The sequence below is a fragment of the Notamacropus eugenii genome, chromosome 2 (assembly GCF_028372415.1).
Source record: "Notamacropus eugenii isolate mMacEug1 chromosome 2, mMacEug1.pri_v2, whole genome shotgun sequence".
NCBI classification, from domain to species: domain Eukaryota; kingdom Metazoa; phylum Chordata; class Mammalia; order Diprotodontia; family Macropodidae; genus Notamacropus; species Notamacropus eugenii.
The window spans coordinates 211,225,029-211,241,648 of record NC_092873.1 but is presented as its reverse complement, the minus strand read 5'-3'; the positions used below and the strand labels follow the sequence as shown (position 1 = coordinate 211,241,648).

At 41.9% G+C, this 16,620-nt stretch overlaps 1 protein-coding gene across 10 annotated transcripts in view; it reads left to right on the top strand.

The window, feature by feature from the left end:
• Window positions 1–1,058: 1,058 nt before the first annotated feature.
• ECHDC1 (ethylmalonyl-CoA decarboxylase 1) overlaps window positions 1,059–16,620 on the top strand; it is a 74,869-nt gene continuing 59,307 nt past the window's right edge. For 6 of the 10 annotated variants that reach the window (XM_072643264.1, XM_072643263.1, XM_072643266.1 and 3 more), the window contains exon 1: window positions 14,360–14,766. In XM_072643264.1, coding sequence (XP_072499365.1) covers window positions 14,655–14,766 — 112 coding nt within the window. In that variant the 5' untranslated portion in view covers window positions 14,360–14,654. Of the gene's footprint in view, window positions 1,140–13,762; window positions 14,767–16,620 lie in introns of those variants that run through there. The other 4 variants (XM_072643259.1, XM_072643267.1, XM_072643260.1 and 1 more) reach the window with 3 other exon arrangements.

The following is a 16,620-nucleotide window of genomic DNA, read 5'->3' as shown; positions in this document are numbered from 1 at the left end:
TATGTTTCTCTCTGGCCCCTAAATACTATCTCAGGCAGTTTCTCCCTCAAGGACACAGTCTGCCCCAGCAGCAACCGTTATCTCCCTACCTCCTATAGTAGTCAGCTGAACCTATAAAATTCACATGCCAGTTATGTATTACTGTTCACTGACCAGTCATGTGTATCCTAGACTCAGATGTATTTATACTGTCACTCAGATGTCAGATGTATTTATATTGTTACTCAGATGTATATATTGCTATTTTTATTTGAACAGGATCCCCACTTATTAGGCCACCACTGCTTCAAGACCAGACACACCACCATGAGGTATTAAGGAAGGGAATATGCTTTACCTGATGATATGTATTGTACTGTATCTCGATGTATCAATTCTCAATCAGACCCCTTTGCTATGATTATACAGCAACCCACATATGCTATGTTCCCTGCTAAGATAAATCATACTTGGTATCAAACTCAGGAGTATACATTCTCTGTAGAAAGAGATGGTGCAACGTCTGGCTGTTAGTGTGACAAAAACTATGTATTAGCTGTGTTGTGATTGCTTGTTTCTTTACATCTGCTACGGTCTTAGGCCTGCTAATTAGCTATATGTACTATATGTAGGAGGGTTAGCAAGAATGTGGGCAGAGGATTCGAGCTCCGATATATGAATGTGCAGAGCAGTATAATAGTAGTGATTGTGATGGGACAGATACCAGACATCACCTGTATAGAACTACAGACTTGGATCAACTGGCTCCCCTGGAATTACTTGTATGGTAACTCAGAGCTGCAAAAACAAAAAGGGGGAGTTGTAAGGCGCCCAGAGGGTCCCAGGGGGTGCAAGTCAGAGGCAAAGCCTGTTCCCGTGGGAACGGTGCTGATGCACACCCTGGCAGAAGCTCTGTGTGACCCTGGAACCTGATGTTCCTGCAGATACCAATGTCCTGTACAGTAAAGTTACAAGTGAGCCTGGGAACCCAGGAACTAGCTGCAGGAACAAACCCTAACCCTCAGCTGAATAAAGAGTTGTTGCCTGGATTGTCTTGTCTCTGGTCTCCTTCCTTCAGGGCCCACAGATTAGAGGCCCGTGGGTCAGGGGGATCCAGGGGGCTCAGGCCTTGACCCCGAGCAAGATGTAACAGCTTTTGGGTAAGTTTTGGCTGGTCTCTTGCAAGGTAACCTAAATAGCTAATGACCCTGGGAGCTGGATTTCTTCCCAGCTTGGAAAGAGAAGATTACAGGAGATTAAAAATGGGAATTTCCCTCTATAGAAGGAGTTCCTGAGGCTCTCTGGAGCAGATAGAGGGAAGGGAAGAAGAAAAGGATAGAGATAGAGAGGGGTAGAAAGAGAAAGAAAGAGAAAAAAAGAGGAAGAAGAGAGAGTCAGTCAACTGGTCAGCTATGGGGTCTGTTGACAGTGACACCTGCAGTTCCTTCCTCAAAGCAAAGTCCAAAAACAAGACCACAAGAGGTGAACACTAAATGGATGAGTAGAGAAGTATGTGACTCTGTGACGTGTGTGTGTGTGTGTGTGTGTGTGTGTGTGTGTGTGTGTATCACAGGTATTTGCTCAGATGGCTGGGGCACTGAGAGAAAAACAGACATGAAGAATTGTCAGTCCTTGCCCAGACCCTACGTAATTTCAGGTGGCTGTAACTGGCACCTACTAGTTCCTAGTCATGTTTTTTTGTTCTATGAAACAAGGAATCTGACTAATCTAACTCTTTTTTCCCTCTTAAAACATCTGTCCTTGCATTTCCTTGTTCATGGGGCAATTGTTGGAGTCACTTAGAAGAGAATGACCTTACCTAGTACGGGACTGGGATCTCATGCCCTTACCCTCACCCCAATCTATTTTTAGAAAGTTTTTGTTCTCTAGCCGGGGCCATTATCATAAGTCATTCCTATGCTGAATAACCATACTTATAGGATTTTAATGGCTACAACCTTGGGGCTTTTAAAAATCTAGTTCATCAGACACAAGCCTAATATAGTGACCCCTAAGATTATGTAGGTATTCACTCTCTTTGACACATTTAAAGTCCTCTATGATTTAATAGACAATCTTCAAAAATTACTATGATGGGAAAAAATGTATAATCCTGAGGCCAACCTAGATAATGCATCTTCCTGAATTTAGCCAGGCTGCTCTTTTCCTTGGAAAACAGAAACATACTCTGACCCTGGGCCTTAATCAAAACCTTTTTAGCTTGGTGTTGCCAAAGTCTGCATAGCTTTCAAGAACCTGGGGTCATCGTTGATGTAAGACAGAAAATTAAAAAAAGGCAAGAGGAGAAAAATGTTGTGTTACGTATAAAATGGTAATGCCATGGAGATTATTGACTATTACACAAAATAAATCATACCTTCAGATTTTTCTGGTCACATTTAAAATTGTGCTGATGGAATGTGTACAGTCGCCCATAATAGGTTATTTCACTTTCTAATGACCCTTGCCTTTGTGATGTTCTTATTAAGTATCTCTGGTTGAAATTTGAGTTCATTTCCTAAAGGTTGGTCCTTTGATAGGGAAGAGTAGGTTAGCAACTTTTTTTTAAACTGGATCTATGATTTTATCAGTGTAGGGAGCTAAGAAAAGAACTTCCTCAACCAAGGTAGATCAATCCCTTCTATGTAATTTATAATCTTAGAAATAGTATTAAAAAGTAATTCAGTTCTTCAGGACTCTGAAAGGTTAGATCATTTGCCCAATGTTACCTATTCCAAAGTCAGCTTTCTATGTGCTACAGCTCACTGCCACTTGTATTTATGAGTCGTTGTTGTTTTTCAGCCATTCAGCAGTGCCCAACTCTACGTGACTCCATGGACATTGTCCATGGGATTTTCCTGGCAAAAATACAGAAGTGAGGAACTGAGGCAAACAGGAGTTAAGTGATGTGCCCAGCATCACATAGCTAGTGAGTGTCTGGGGTTGGATTTGAACTCAGATCTTCATGACTCTGGTCAGGATGAAGCTGAGTACTTTATCCACTGCACCACCAAGCTGCCCCATTTAGTCATTATTTATTACATTTATTACTGTGAATTTCTCAGGTCTGAACAATGTTTGGATGTGTGTGTGTGTGTGTGTGTGTGTGTATGTGAATTTCTTGGCTCTTGAAATTCTTGATTTTTAAAATTGTTGCTGTATGTCTTTCATTTTCAAAGAGGACCAATGATATCATGGGTAATGTCTTGACTTGTGCATGAATTGAACTTAAGTGAGGCAGAGTTGCACCAAGTTGTCAGCCTCACTCTCTCTTCCTGAGTCATTAAAGTCTACTAGCAAGACTTCTTTGATGCCTGACCAATACACACAGGATAAATTACAGATAATCACAGAGGGAAATTATTAACATTAAAGGTGGCTAGGAACGACTTTTTGAAGAAGGTTAGATTTTGGCTGAGATCTGAAGGAAACCAGGAGGCAGAGATGAGGAAGGAGAGCATTCCAGGCATGGGGAACATTCAGTAAATAAGCTAGGAAGATGAATTGTTTTGTGCAAAGACCAAGAAGGAGGTTTGTAACTGGTTTGAACTGGAACAACAAAAAAAGGAGTGGGGATGGAGACTAAGAAGGGATTTTACATGGAAAATGGCCCTTGACCTGAGCCTAAAAGGAAGTTAAGGATTCTAAAAAGTGGAAGTGAGAAGGAATTATCTTCCTGACACTGAGGTACAACCTGCGCAAAGGCACAAAGATAGATGATGGCATGTCTTTGTCAAGAAACAGCTTGAGTGCTTATTTCATAGTATGAAATAGGTCTGGAAAAGTTCATGGAAACCAGACTATGGAGGGCTTTCCATGCCAGACAGTTTATCCTTTGTTTCATTCAGCTATAGAATCAATTCTTTTTCTTACCCCTCATTGAAAAAATTTGTGTTGCTACCTTTAGATGGTTAAATACTGTCTAGTTTTAGAATATTTTTCTTGCTAATGAATTTTTAATTTCCATGTATTTTTAAACTAGCTTCAAGAAAGTAATGGGAAATAAATTAGTGACTAACATGCAAAATTGCCTTACAAATCAAATTGCAAAAATGGAGTTTCTATACCACAAACTTCATTTTTCCTAGTTCCGAGAAGGCCAGCTTAATGGAGGAAACATTCTCCCTTAACAAATCAATTCTAGGCCAAGACTTCTGAAGCAATGTATTTAAAAGAATATTTTCATGCATGAATATTAATGTAAGTATCTTTTCCCCCATATCATGCAGGTGGTTCTATTTTATTCATTCCTACAGCCCTGCTACAAAACAGGAGAAATGAAGCAAATATCTGAAGTGGGAAAACTGAGATATAATTAAGCATTCATTCAACAACAGCCATATTTAAGAACCATGCTAGATACTGAGAATGCAAAGACAAAATTTTTAAAAAAAAGTCTGTTCTCAAGGAGCTTACATTCTCTTGCAGAGATACAATGTATATATAAACACAAAATAATTGGAGAAGGTGGAGAGTACTAACTCCTAAGAGTTCAGAAAGGGAAAGATTTAAGTTGAGCTTTGAAGGAAGCTAAGAATTCTCCTGTAAGCAGAAAACAGACTCAGAGAGTTCAGCTGGAAAGTTAAAAGTGTCAGCCCTGGAAGTCTGAAGTTGAGCTTGAGAGGACTACTTCCTTTTATCTTTGCAATGGAAAACCACAACTGACTGTTAAAACCTTTGTAAATTTGGATCACAGAATGCAGAGTTAGGAAGCAACCATACAGAGCTGTCACTTTGCTTTGCAAATGCCCAAATCACCAAAAATACAAATACTCATGTGGAAAATACCAAGAATCTGTTTCTAGGAGAAGTCATTTTGTGTTCTCTTATCACATGGGTAGAAATAATCTTTTTCAATTGACTTCATAGCTGGAACAGGTTGTTTCTTTAAAAAATGAGGAGATTTTCTGAGTCAAGATGGAGAGTGAAAAATGTACCCTGGTGATAAATGAAGGGGACAGAAAAGAGTGAGAGTGATTCTGATCAATTTACAATTTGCTGATATGCAGAGAATCCTGGTATTGGAAGGGACTGCAAGACATTGTCTAGTATATTCTCCGGCATTCCGGAAAACAAGGAAACTGAAGCTTTAAAAAGCTCTGTCTTGTCCAAGGAAACACAGCTAGTTAGAAGAAGAATTGGAATTACGAAACCAGTCCTATGATCTTTATTATATACCATGCAGCCTCTTCCAGGTCCTTGTCTGGGTTCTGCCTGTAATGGTAATTTAAATGGGAAGATCTTCCCCATTCACTAATAGGCTCATGTGACCTGCCTGGGTCACATGGAAGCCTGAGTCACTTGAGTCTAAGTCACATGGAACAGGAAGGGTGGAACAGGGAGGGGTGGAGCTAGAGTAGAGCTGAGAGGAAATTGGTCAGAGCAGTCAGAACTGAGGGAGAGAGAAAGGCAGACAGCTAAGGCTTGTGAGTGTTTATTTGTTTGTGGGAAGGCCTGATAATGTGTATAGACTTCTTGGTTACTATAGTGAATTTCTTTGTTACTCTGATGGATTTGGCTTTGTAGTGTTGGGATGTGGCTTTCTGGTGTCTGAATAAATGTTTTTCTTCTGCCTTCTATATGCAGAGTCTGTTCTATTTCAGGATTCAGAATTACACCAGCATATTCATGGCTGCCCTAGGCACTGTGAATATCACGTTGGCACTACACTGCCCTAACTGGGACATAACCTCAGTTCCATAACCAAGAAATCTCAGGTGACAGACTCCTGAGATTTAGGATTCTACAGCAGAAAACAGTTGAAGACAGAAGTGTTCTAGTGATGACAAGGCTCGGTTAAAAAAAAAAAAAAAGAAGAGAAAAGGAAGAATAATGTTAAATTGTGACATGGTTGAAAGGATATGGTTAGACAACACATGAACTTTCTCTTAACATCACTTATTCTATCAGTTAGAACTTCAGTAGAAAACCATACATTCTGATCAATGAACTTTTGGCCATAGGAAATATAGCAGGGCATAATAATTGCTTTTCTAAGTCACATAGTATCCCATGATGGTCTTACAGAAACTGAAGCACTATGACCACAGTACAACTTTTGTTGACCTTGTGAACTTGTGTAACTAGGGGAGGGAAGAATGAGTGTTCAGCAGGATTTTTGGCATAGATTGAGGTAAGCAAGCCTTACTAATTATCTATATCAGAAGGCATGACTGCTACCAATAGTGCTTATATTTTCCCTAACTTTCTGTATCTATTTATTTTATAAGAACAAACTGAGAAGGATCAAAAAGAACAGAACATTCTGCTGTTCCTATTCTGTATCATATTCAGCAAAATAAGGCCAACTAAGTGGGGGAAAGGTTATTGAATCAGCATTTTATTTCCAGGACATTCACACTAATTTTGTTCTGGTCCCTAAGCACTAAGGAAGAATCATCAATAAGGATAATAGTTTTGTAAAGAAAAATGAACATTTGACACAGGGAAATGAATTACATAGCTTAAGTCAAGCAATTTCATCCATTTTTGCCATTTAAATTATTATCCCCAGCAAAGGCTTTAATGCAAGTTAGCATAGGTTAAGGGTTGCCTTTGCCATTGAGTGACAGCTCCAGGTTAATATACCAATTCATACTTTGTAGTAATTGGCCCTGTGGGTAATGGGAACTTACAGGAATTACAAAACTCTTTCCCTGACTATTAGGTAATCTAATTGCATACAGAGTTGAAATTGGCAAATCAAAGCTATATCATCACAATACAGTCACCACATGTAATACCTGTTAAAAAGAAGACAAGCTACTTGTTGCATTTCCAAGTTTAAAGGCATAAATAAGCATTAAGTAAAACAGAATGGTGTAACAGATAATCCTAGTTTTAGAAGACCTGGGTTAAACCCAGGTCTTGCCTCTGACACACATTAACCATATGACTGGGGTTAATATGTTTAACTTTGCAATTTTCCAGATAATTGTTCAAAACTACAAGTTACAGGGGCAGCTAGGCAGTGCAGTGGATAGAGCAGAAGCCCTAGAGTCAAGAGGACCTGAGTTCAAAAGTGACCTGACATTCACTAGTTGTGTGACCCTGGGCTAGTCCCTTAACCCCAATTGCCTCAAACAACAACAATAACAAAAGACCATAGCTTATAGATGAATTCCCATTCTATATCAGCGGAAGTAGGTATCACATTGGAAGGTTCTCAGGCTGATAAAATCCCAGATCTAAAGCAAAAAAGATATATGTATATATTTGTAAGCCTATTTTTATTTATTGCTTTTATGTAATCATACAACTTGCTTTCTTAGTTTGGAGATGACAGAGATTTGAGAGGAACATAAGTTAGATGACTGAACTGAGATACCAAATGATTTCACCTAGATGCTGCAATGTGGAATAAAACTTTGAAGATGAAAGATGCACAGTAAGTCATGCCCTTAAGTTAAAAACTGACAAACAATCCTACCTAAGTGTGAAATAAGGCAGATATAATGACATAAATCACAAGGAAGAAAAAAACAACCACCAAAGCTAGGAGTTCTCGTACACTACGACCTCCATGTGAGTCCACAGCATGAAGAGGCAAAGTACCAAGCAACTGAGAAATTAGACTACGTTGATACAACTAGAGCATCCATCCTGCAGTGAAAAAAGTGATGAGAAAGCTATTTCCTTTACTGGTCTTTTTAATTGTAGGCATTCTCCTAGGTAGAGTTCTGAGGACTCTGCTCTTCCTTTTCACTCTCTGTAGGGTACACAGGGTACATGAGAGGGAACTAGGTGGCATGGTGGACTGAGTGCCAGACTTGGAATCAGGAAGATAGATCATATCCTGCCTCAGATACTTGGCATGGTTGAAAGGACATCTAGACAAATCACTTAACTTCTCAGCCTCAGTTTTCTCATATATAAAATGAATACAATATTAACATGTAACTCACAGGGTAGTGGCGGGGGTCAAACAAAATTATGTACGTAAAGTACATTGCAAATCTTAAAGGGCAATGTAAATTTTAGCTATCATTATTATTACACTTATTACATATGCATGTTGACTAAAGCCACACAGAAACTACGTCTAGGGCTATGTGTTCAGTTCTGGGAATGACATTTATTCTGGATCAGGACCAGTGCATGCTATCTCAATGATTCAGGATATGAATTCAAACATAATTAAAAACATGTGGACCATAAAATTGTAGTTAAAATGACATGATAGGAATTGGAGCTGTGGTTTTATTGATATAGAGAACTCCCTGATAAGAAAATTTTCTCTAGCAATGCTGTAACTTATATTTTTAAGGACTTACCTAGAGCAAGGAGAGATTAAAAGACTTGCCCAAAATCAAGCCATCATGAGGCCAGCTCTTTTTTACTTATGATAAAATACTAAAACAGATACTTTTTAATTACTAAAAAAAATCATGTTGCTATATTTTCCATTACCATATTTACCATAGCAACAAAGTTGGAGCAGAAAGACACGCTAAACAGTAATATTACCAAAAGTAGGAGGTGGGGAGGGTTTAGGAATAAAGATGATGAGTTCAGTTTTGGACATATAAGTTTAAGATGTCTATTGGATGTCCAATTCAAGATGTCTGCTACAAAGTTTGAGATTAAGACTGGAGATCTACAGAGAGGTTTGGGGCAGGATGGGTAAATTTGAGAATCATCAGCTCAAAGATGGTAATTAAATTCATAGGAAATGATGAGATCACCAAGTGACATAATAGAGATAGAGAATAGGGTCCAGCACAGGACACTGTGGGACATTTATGGCTAGAGGGTATGATCTAGACAAAGATCCAACAACACAGATTCAGAAAGAGTTGTCAATGGTAGAAGGGAAATCCAGAGAGAGTGGTGTCCCAAAAGCCTAAGTGGAAGAGAGTATCGAAGACAGGCTTTTCAACAGTGTCAAAGGTTGCAAAGAGATTGAAGAGAATGAGGACTGAGAAAAGGCCACTGGATTTGGCAACCGAGATTATTTGTAACTTTGGAGAGAGTAGTTTTGGTGGAATGATGAAGTTGGAAGTCTGATTGTAAGGTATTAAGAAGAAACTGAGAGGAAAGATAGTAGAGGCACCAGTTGTAGACAGACTTTCCAAGGGGTATAGTCAAAAGGGCAGAAAAGACACGGACAATGACGGAAGGACCGAGTGAGGGATTTTTGAGGATCGGGAGACATGGGCATATTGGTAGGCAGTAGGGAAGGAGTTAATAGAGAGGGAGAGATTGAAAATAAGTGATACAATGGCAACAATAGAGAGAACAGTGTGTTAGAAGAAACCGGATGGGATGGAATCTCTCAAGTAAGTAGAGGGGTTAGCCTTTGTAAGGAGGAGGGCCACTCCTTTGTGTGATATGGGGTGAAGGAAGAGATAAGGACAGAAGGTATATGAGGGACATGGGATGAGGAAGTGGGCACTCATGGTGAATAGCATCAGTTTTTTCTCCAAAACATGAAAGCAAGTTTCTCATTTGAAAGTTGGGTTGGGGGAGCCATGGGAAGTTTGAGGATGAATTAAAAGGCCTAAAAGAGCTGCTGTGAAGAGAGGGATAGTGAGCTGATAAGTATAGTTGCCTAACCCAGTTGAGGTTATGTAAAATACATTTTAGTAGCTCCAGTAAGAATGGTTGTGTGATTTTTCTCCATTTCATTCCACTGCATGTGTGGAGGAGTGAAGGTGATGAATTAATGGGAATTATGCAAAGCAGAGTCTTGGTAGGGCACAATCAGTAAAATTATAAGGGGCTAGGGACTAAACAGAAGAACACAATGTAGAGTTGAATTGTCTCAAGAAGGAGAAAAGAGAAATGCAGAGGAGATGGCATGGGAGAGAATTGAGGGTTCAAAGGATTGGAAGTTACAGCCTAAAAGAAGAGTGGAGTTTTGCGTGTGTGTGTATGTGCGTGTTCATCCTTCGCTGCTGAAGAAGACCATGCCATCAGAGAGATGATGACGTGACTTGCACTTGCCTTTGTTTTGAGTGAGGGAGGGCTGTGCAGGCCAACTGCCTCACTTCTCCTCCAGAGCCATCTGAATCCAGTGATCAGATATTCATCAGGATGACTGGAGATGACCCAGGATGAGGCAATTGGTGTTAAGTGACTTGCCCAAGGTCACACAGCTAGTGAGTGTCCAGTGTCTGAGGTGAGATTTGAACTCAGGTCCTCCTGACTCCTGCACTGTTGCTCTATGCACTACACCACCTAGCTGCCCCATAGAGTTTTGTAGGGGAAGGCAGAAGGAGAGGTAGAAAGCCAATAGATTATGGTCAGAGAAAGGTATTTTGGAATTCTTTTTGTTGGTGGTGTTTTTTTGTTAATTAATTTTTTAGTTTTCAACATTCACTTTAATAAGATTTTGAGTTCCAAATTTTCTCCCTCCTCCCTCCCCAAGATGGCAAGCAATCTGATAGATATGTACAATCACATTAAACATATTTTCACATTCATCATGTTGCGAAAGAAGAATCAGAACAAGGGGGAAAATCCAAGAGAAAGAAAAAAATTGAAGTGAAAATATTATGCTTTGATCTACATTTAGACTCCATAGTTTGTATTTTTTTCCTCTGGATGTGGATAGCATTTTCCGTCGTGAGTCTTTTAGAATTGTCTTAGATCATTGTATGGCTGAGAAGAGCCAAGTCTATCAAAGCTGATCATCACACGATGTTGCTTTTACTATGTACAACCTTCTCCTGGTTCTACTCACTTCACTCAACATCAGTCAGTTCATGTAAATCTCTCCAGGTTTTTCTGAAATCCACCTGCTCATTATTTTTTGAATGCTTCTTAAATTGTGGGTTCCAACAGTTTAAGAAGCTGCTGAAGGGGTCATGAGTGGAAAAAGTTTAAGAAATCCTGTGGCTTCATCTCAGACAGTAAGGGCCTACTTGTGTAAAGGCAAAAAGGCAGAAAATGAAGAGTCATTTATGATAAATAGTGAGCAGGTTAGATTGCCTGGAACATATACTAAGAGAAAGGGATTAATGAGAAATAAGAAACTAGTCATAGATTCTTGTTAGCTGTGAGACTCTGGGCAAGTCACTTAAACTGATTCAGTTTCCTCAACTGTAAAAGGGAGATATTAATAGCACCTACTTCTCAGGAGGTTTTGTGAGGATCAAATGAGGTATTTCTTAAAAAATAAAAGAAAGAAAAGAGAAGAAAGAGATGAAAAAGAAAAAAGAAAAGAAAATGCGTTTAACACAATGCCTGACACATATAAGGCACTATATCAATAGGAAAGTAAGTGATAAACTGGTTTGAATCTAGAAGGGGACCAAGATTATGAGGGCACTGAATATATTATGTGAGAATTAGATGAAAAAACAATAAATGTATAGACTGAAGAAGATACCTAACGTGAAATGTGGAAAGCATGTGCTTTCCCTTGATCTTCAATTTATCCTGAATATATGTTGTTTGTACAGCGTTGTTTACATATTGTTACCCCATTAGGATGTGAGCTCCTTGAGAGTAGGGACTGTTTTTTGCCTTTCTTTGTATCACAGTGCCTGGTAGGTGTCTAGAAATGCCTATTGATACATGTAGAATTATCTGGGTTAAAATGTTGAAAGAAAAAATGGGTAAGGTATTCACGGTTGAGGACAGCCTTCCTACCCCTCCATCAGTAGGTGAAGCAGTCTGGAGCTCATAGGAATTAAGAAATTGACATCATCACAATCAATATTGAATTTGTCAAGGATAACAGAAATGAACAAAAATTATGCCATTTGCCATGGATATTAATAAATATTTGTTGCCCAAAGAATTCCTCAAATCTGTTAGGAAGAAAGATCTAATTGCCTATTGGACATGTTAAACTGGTTGTCCCAGAGGTACTCAAACTCAGAGAGTGCACAAAAGCACTCATCATCTTTTTCCCCAAATCCACTCCTATTTCTGTTGAGCACATCACTATCTATCTAAACACCCAGGTTTGAAACTTTGGAATCAGTCTCAACTCCTCATTCTCCATTACTGCCCCCTTCTACAGCCCATATTCAAGCAGCTGCTAAATCCTGTCAATTCTATAACATCTTTCATATTCATCCCAATTTCTCTCCTTAATTCCCTTGAGCAATTCTCACTTGGACTATTGCAATATCCTAATCCATCTCCCTGCTTCTTGATCTCCTCTCCAATCTTTCCTTTCCTCAACTGTCAAAATGAGTCCTAAATCACATTTCTCATCTCATCACTCCCCTACTCAAAAAAAAAATAATAATAATCCCATGGCTCTCTGTTACCTCTGAATTAAATACAAACCCCTTTGGTATTTAAAGACCATCACAATTTGGTTCTAACCTACCTTTCCAGTCTTATCTCACTCACATTGTTTTCTACACATTTTAAGTTTTAAACTGGCTTCCTTTTTTCCCATATCTACCCATCCCTCACACCTTGAACCCATTCCCTCTTTATCTCTCTTCTGGAATCCCCAGTTTACTTTCAAGCTTATATGACAACTGCATGAGGCCTTTCCTGAACTCCCTAGCACTCTTCACTCTCAATTCCCTACCTATTCTCACCTCCATCCCTACCCTCATTATCCGGTATTTGCTTTTTATATACTTTGTTAATGTTGTCCAGCCCATTGAAGGTAAGGTCCTTGAGGTCAGGGACTTTTTCATTTTTATTTTTTAAGTTTGCCTTTAAAATGTTTGTTGACTGAATATTTAAAAGAAGGAATTCCTAAGGAATTCCAAGACACTTCAGTGTAGACCTTTGTATCCTTACCCTTCTCCTACTCTCTTAGGAAAGAATTGTATCACTTTAGAGTGGGAAGAGACTTTAGAGATCTTTTACTTTGACCTTTTATAGATGAGGAAATTTAAGACACACAGTCAAATACCTCATAGTTGCTAAATCCTCATAGTTGCTAACCTCATGGTCTTTTCTCAATCCTTTTTCTCCTTACTCTCTGCAGTCTTTAAAACGGTTGATCCCTTTCTCCTTGATACTCCCTTCTCTCTAGATTTGTGGGTCACCACTCTCTTCTTTGATCTATATGACCATTCCTTCCCAGGCTCTTTTGTTGGGTCTCCATCCAAGTCACACCCATTAAGTATAGGTGTCCCACAGGGAGGATTCTGTCCTGGATGCTCTGTTCTCCCTCTATGCTGCTTAACTTGATGATCTCATCGGTCCCCATGGATTTAATTGCTATCTCTATGTTGATGATTCACTATCCTGCCCAAGTTCTCTGAGAACCTCTAATTTTACATCTATCTGCCTTTCAACACATCTCAAACTACTAGACATGTTAAACTTAACAGGTCCAAACCTGAACTCATCATCTTTACTCCCTAATACTTCCCACTCTCCTATCATTGTAGAGTATAACACACCATCCCTCTAATCCTTCAGGATCAAAACTTAAGTGTGATCTTTGACTCCTCACTATTTTTCACCCTTCCTATCCAGTCTGGGGCCAAGATCTGTCCTCTCACCTTTATAACATCTCTTGCAGATGCCCCCTTCCTGTCCTCTGATATCACCACCACTCTTGTCCTCATTACTTCGTGGCCAGACTACTGCCAGTCTGTTTCGAGTCTCTCCTGGCTGCCTCCTCCATTCACTGCAAGTCACTCCAGTGATTTTCCAAAAGCATAGCTTTGACCATTTCCCTCCCTCCCTCCCCTCAATAAACTCCAGCGGCTTCTTACTGCATCCAGTGCCTGATTCAAAGCCATTCATAACCTATCCCCTTTCGACCTTAGCAATTTGGTTTGGGGGTGCGGGGACCCCGAGAACGCCAAGGCAGCGTTGCCTGTAATGAATTCACACACGCAAGCCTTCTCTTAGTTAAGTGGCAAAAAGTTTATTGAAGTGCTGCAGCAGAAGTGGGTGAGAGGCTGAGGATGGTGCTGGGGTTTACATGGAAAAGGAGTGCCAGGGATACTAATTAGGTGATCTAGGGTGCAGGTGCTTTGGGAGCTAGGGATGGGAGAGCGCAGGGCACACACCCCACGCTGTCAGAGGCACGGACCTTAGGGATGGGGGAGAGGGAGGAAGAGTCCTTGGGACAGCCAGGGACAAAAAGCCTGGGGCCAGGCACCCCTGCGTCTGTTCTGACAAGGGAAAACTGTCTCACGTGGCGGGGCCCACTGAGAAACTGGGGGGCTCCCGGGGCCCAGCACCCCATTCCCCCCTTACTCCCCAACAGGTTTTCTTTGATGCAGCGACCCCGGCCCCCTTGCTGTTCTGGCCTAGAGTACTCTCCCTCCTCACCCAGCCTCCGGGCTTCTCCACCTTCTTTCAAGAGCCAAGTCAAACACTACCACCTAGGAAGCCCTGCCCACCTCCACCTGATTCCAAGGCCACCCCAAAGGCGGGACTTCCTGCCCCGCGAGGTCGGCGGAAGTTTGGCTTAGAGGGTCGCCGAGCGGAGGCGTTGGGGGGGCGGGTCCGAAGCCGAAGGTAAGCCCGGCCGGCCCCCGAAGTGGGGAGACCCGGGCGGCTGGGGGCGGGTATGGGGCCTCGGATGCTGGTTGGAGGAGCCTGGCCCGCGGGGCCCCAGGGTGGGCGGGCGGACGAGCTGAAGGCCCGAGCTGGAGCCCCGGGGCTCCAGTGAGTGCTGGGACTGCAGAGGAGGCGGCGGCGGCGGCCGAGGCACAGCTCCCGACGAGACCGAACGTGCAGTCGTTCTCCTGTCCGCCCCTCCCTCGACGGACTCGCGCCCCCTCCCCCGGCTACCGATGGACGGGGCGTCCGCGGCCTTAAGTGACAAGCCATCCTCTGCGCCGCCTTCGCAGCAGGGGGGCGTGCGGCCTGAGCACCCACACGAGGGGCAGCCCGCCCCCTCCCAAGGTAACCCAGAACGCAAGGCAGGGTCCTGGGGTGAGAGCTGGAGGAGCGTCTAGGCCAAGGCCCTCGTCCCAAGGGGGAGGAAATGGAAGCTGAGAGAGGTCAAGTGTTCCCACGGGACGCCGTGTCCGGTGGTGGTCACCGCAGCGCGCCCCACGCCTCCCGGTAACAGCTAACATTTCTGTGGCACTTAGTGTGTGCCGGGCACTGCGCTAAACCTCCACCGCCAGCCTGCCATGCTGTGCATTTTACAGAGGAGGAAATGGAGACAAACAGGTTAAGTGACTTGTCCAGAGCCACGCAGCTAGTGAGACTGAGGCTGAATTTGAATTAAGGTCTTAGGGGCCCAGATGTGTACGTGTATGTATGTATGAGTAGTGTAAGTGCATATATATACACACATGTAATTTGTTATATAATTACAGTCAGCATACCTCATTGTACATTTGTGTATCTGTGAGGTGATAGGGTCAGACCCACGATTTAGGGAAGTCATTGGCAGCTGATGGAATAGAGGGGAGTGGGAGGAAACTTGAGGCAGGCAGACCCAAATAGGCTGTGTTGCAAAAGAATTCAGGCAGGAGGTGATAGAGACCTGCCCTAGAATGGTGGCAGCATTAGGAGAGAGAAGGAGGTGTATTGGAGAGATGTTGCAAAGGTGAAATGTACAAGTCTTGGCAAAAGATTACATTTGAGAGATTAGTGAGGAGTCAGGAATATTATAGAAACTGAGGGGCGGGGAAGATACTGTTGCCCACTACAGTGGTAGGGAGATAGGGGGTGGGGAGGAGAGGGGTTATAGAAGGAAAGAATGAGTTCAGTTTTGGACATGTTGAGTTTGAATTGTCTACTGGCTATCTGGTTTCAGGTGTCTGAAAGGCAGTTACAAATGTGAGATTGGAGGCTGTGTTCATCCTTCATTGCCAAAGAAGACCATGCCATCAGAGAAACGATGACATGACTTGCACTTGACTTTGCTTTGAGTGAGGGAGGGCTGTGCAGGTCACAAGCCTCACTTCTCCTCCAGAGCCATCTGAATCCAGCGACCAGATATTCATCAGGATGACTGGAGCAGAACGGATAGATTTGAGAATCATTTGCATAGAGATAATTAAATCTATGGGAGCTGATAAGATCACTAAGTGAAATAATATAGAAGGAGAAGATCTAGGATAGAGACACATGGTTAGAATGTAATACCTGGACACAGATCCAGTAAGAGAAACAGAGAAAGAATGATCATATAGGTCACAGGAGAACCAGGAGAGTGGTGTCCCAAAAACCTAGATAGAATGTCAAGGAGGAGAGGGTGATGGACAGAGTGAAAGGCTGCAGAGAGATTGAGGAGAATGAGGATTGAGAAGACGCCACTGGATTTGGCAATTGAGATCATTTGTAACTTTGGAGAGAGCAGTTTTGGGGGAATGTTGAGGTTGGAAGTCTGATTGTAAGGGGTTAAGAAGAAAGTGAGAGGAGAGAAAGTACAGGCACCTGTTGTAGAGGAGACTTCCCAAGAGGTTTAGCCAAAAGGGAAGAAGAGACATAAGACAGTGATGGAAGGATCAAGTGAGGGATTTTTGAAGATGGGGCAACATGAGTATGTTTGTAAGCAGTAAGGAAGCAGTTGGTAGAGAGGGAAAGATTGAAAATAAGTGATATGTTGGGGATGATAGAGGGGATAGGATAGAATAGGATCTCTCCAGCAGGGAGAGGGGTTAGCTTTTGTAAGGAGGAGGGCCACTCCTTTGTGTGAGACTGGGGTGAAGGAAGAGGTAGTGATAGAAGGTCTATGAGAGACTTGGAATGAGGAAGTAGGCATTCATGGTGAAAGGCTTCAGTTTTTTCTGGAAAACGTGA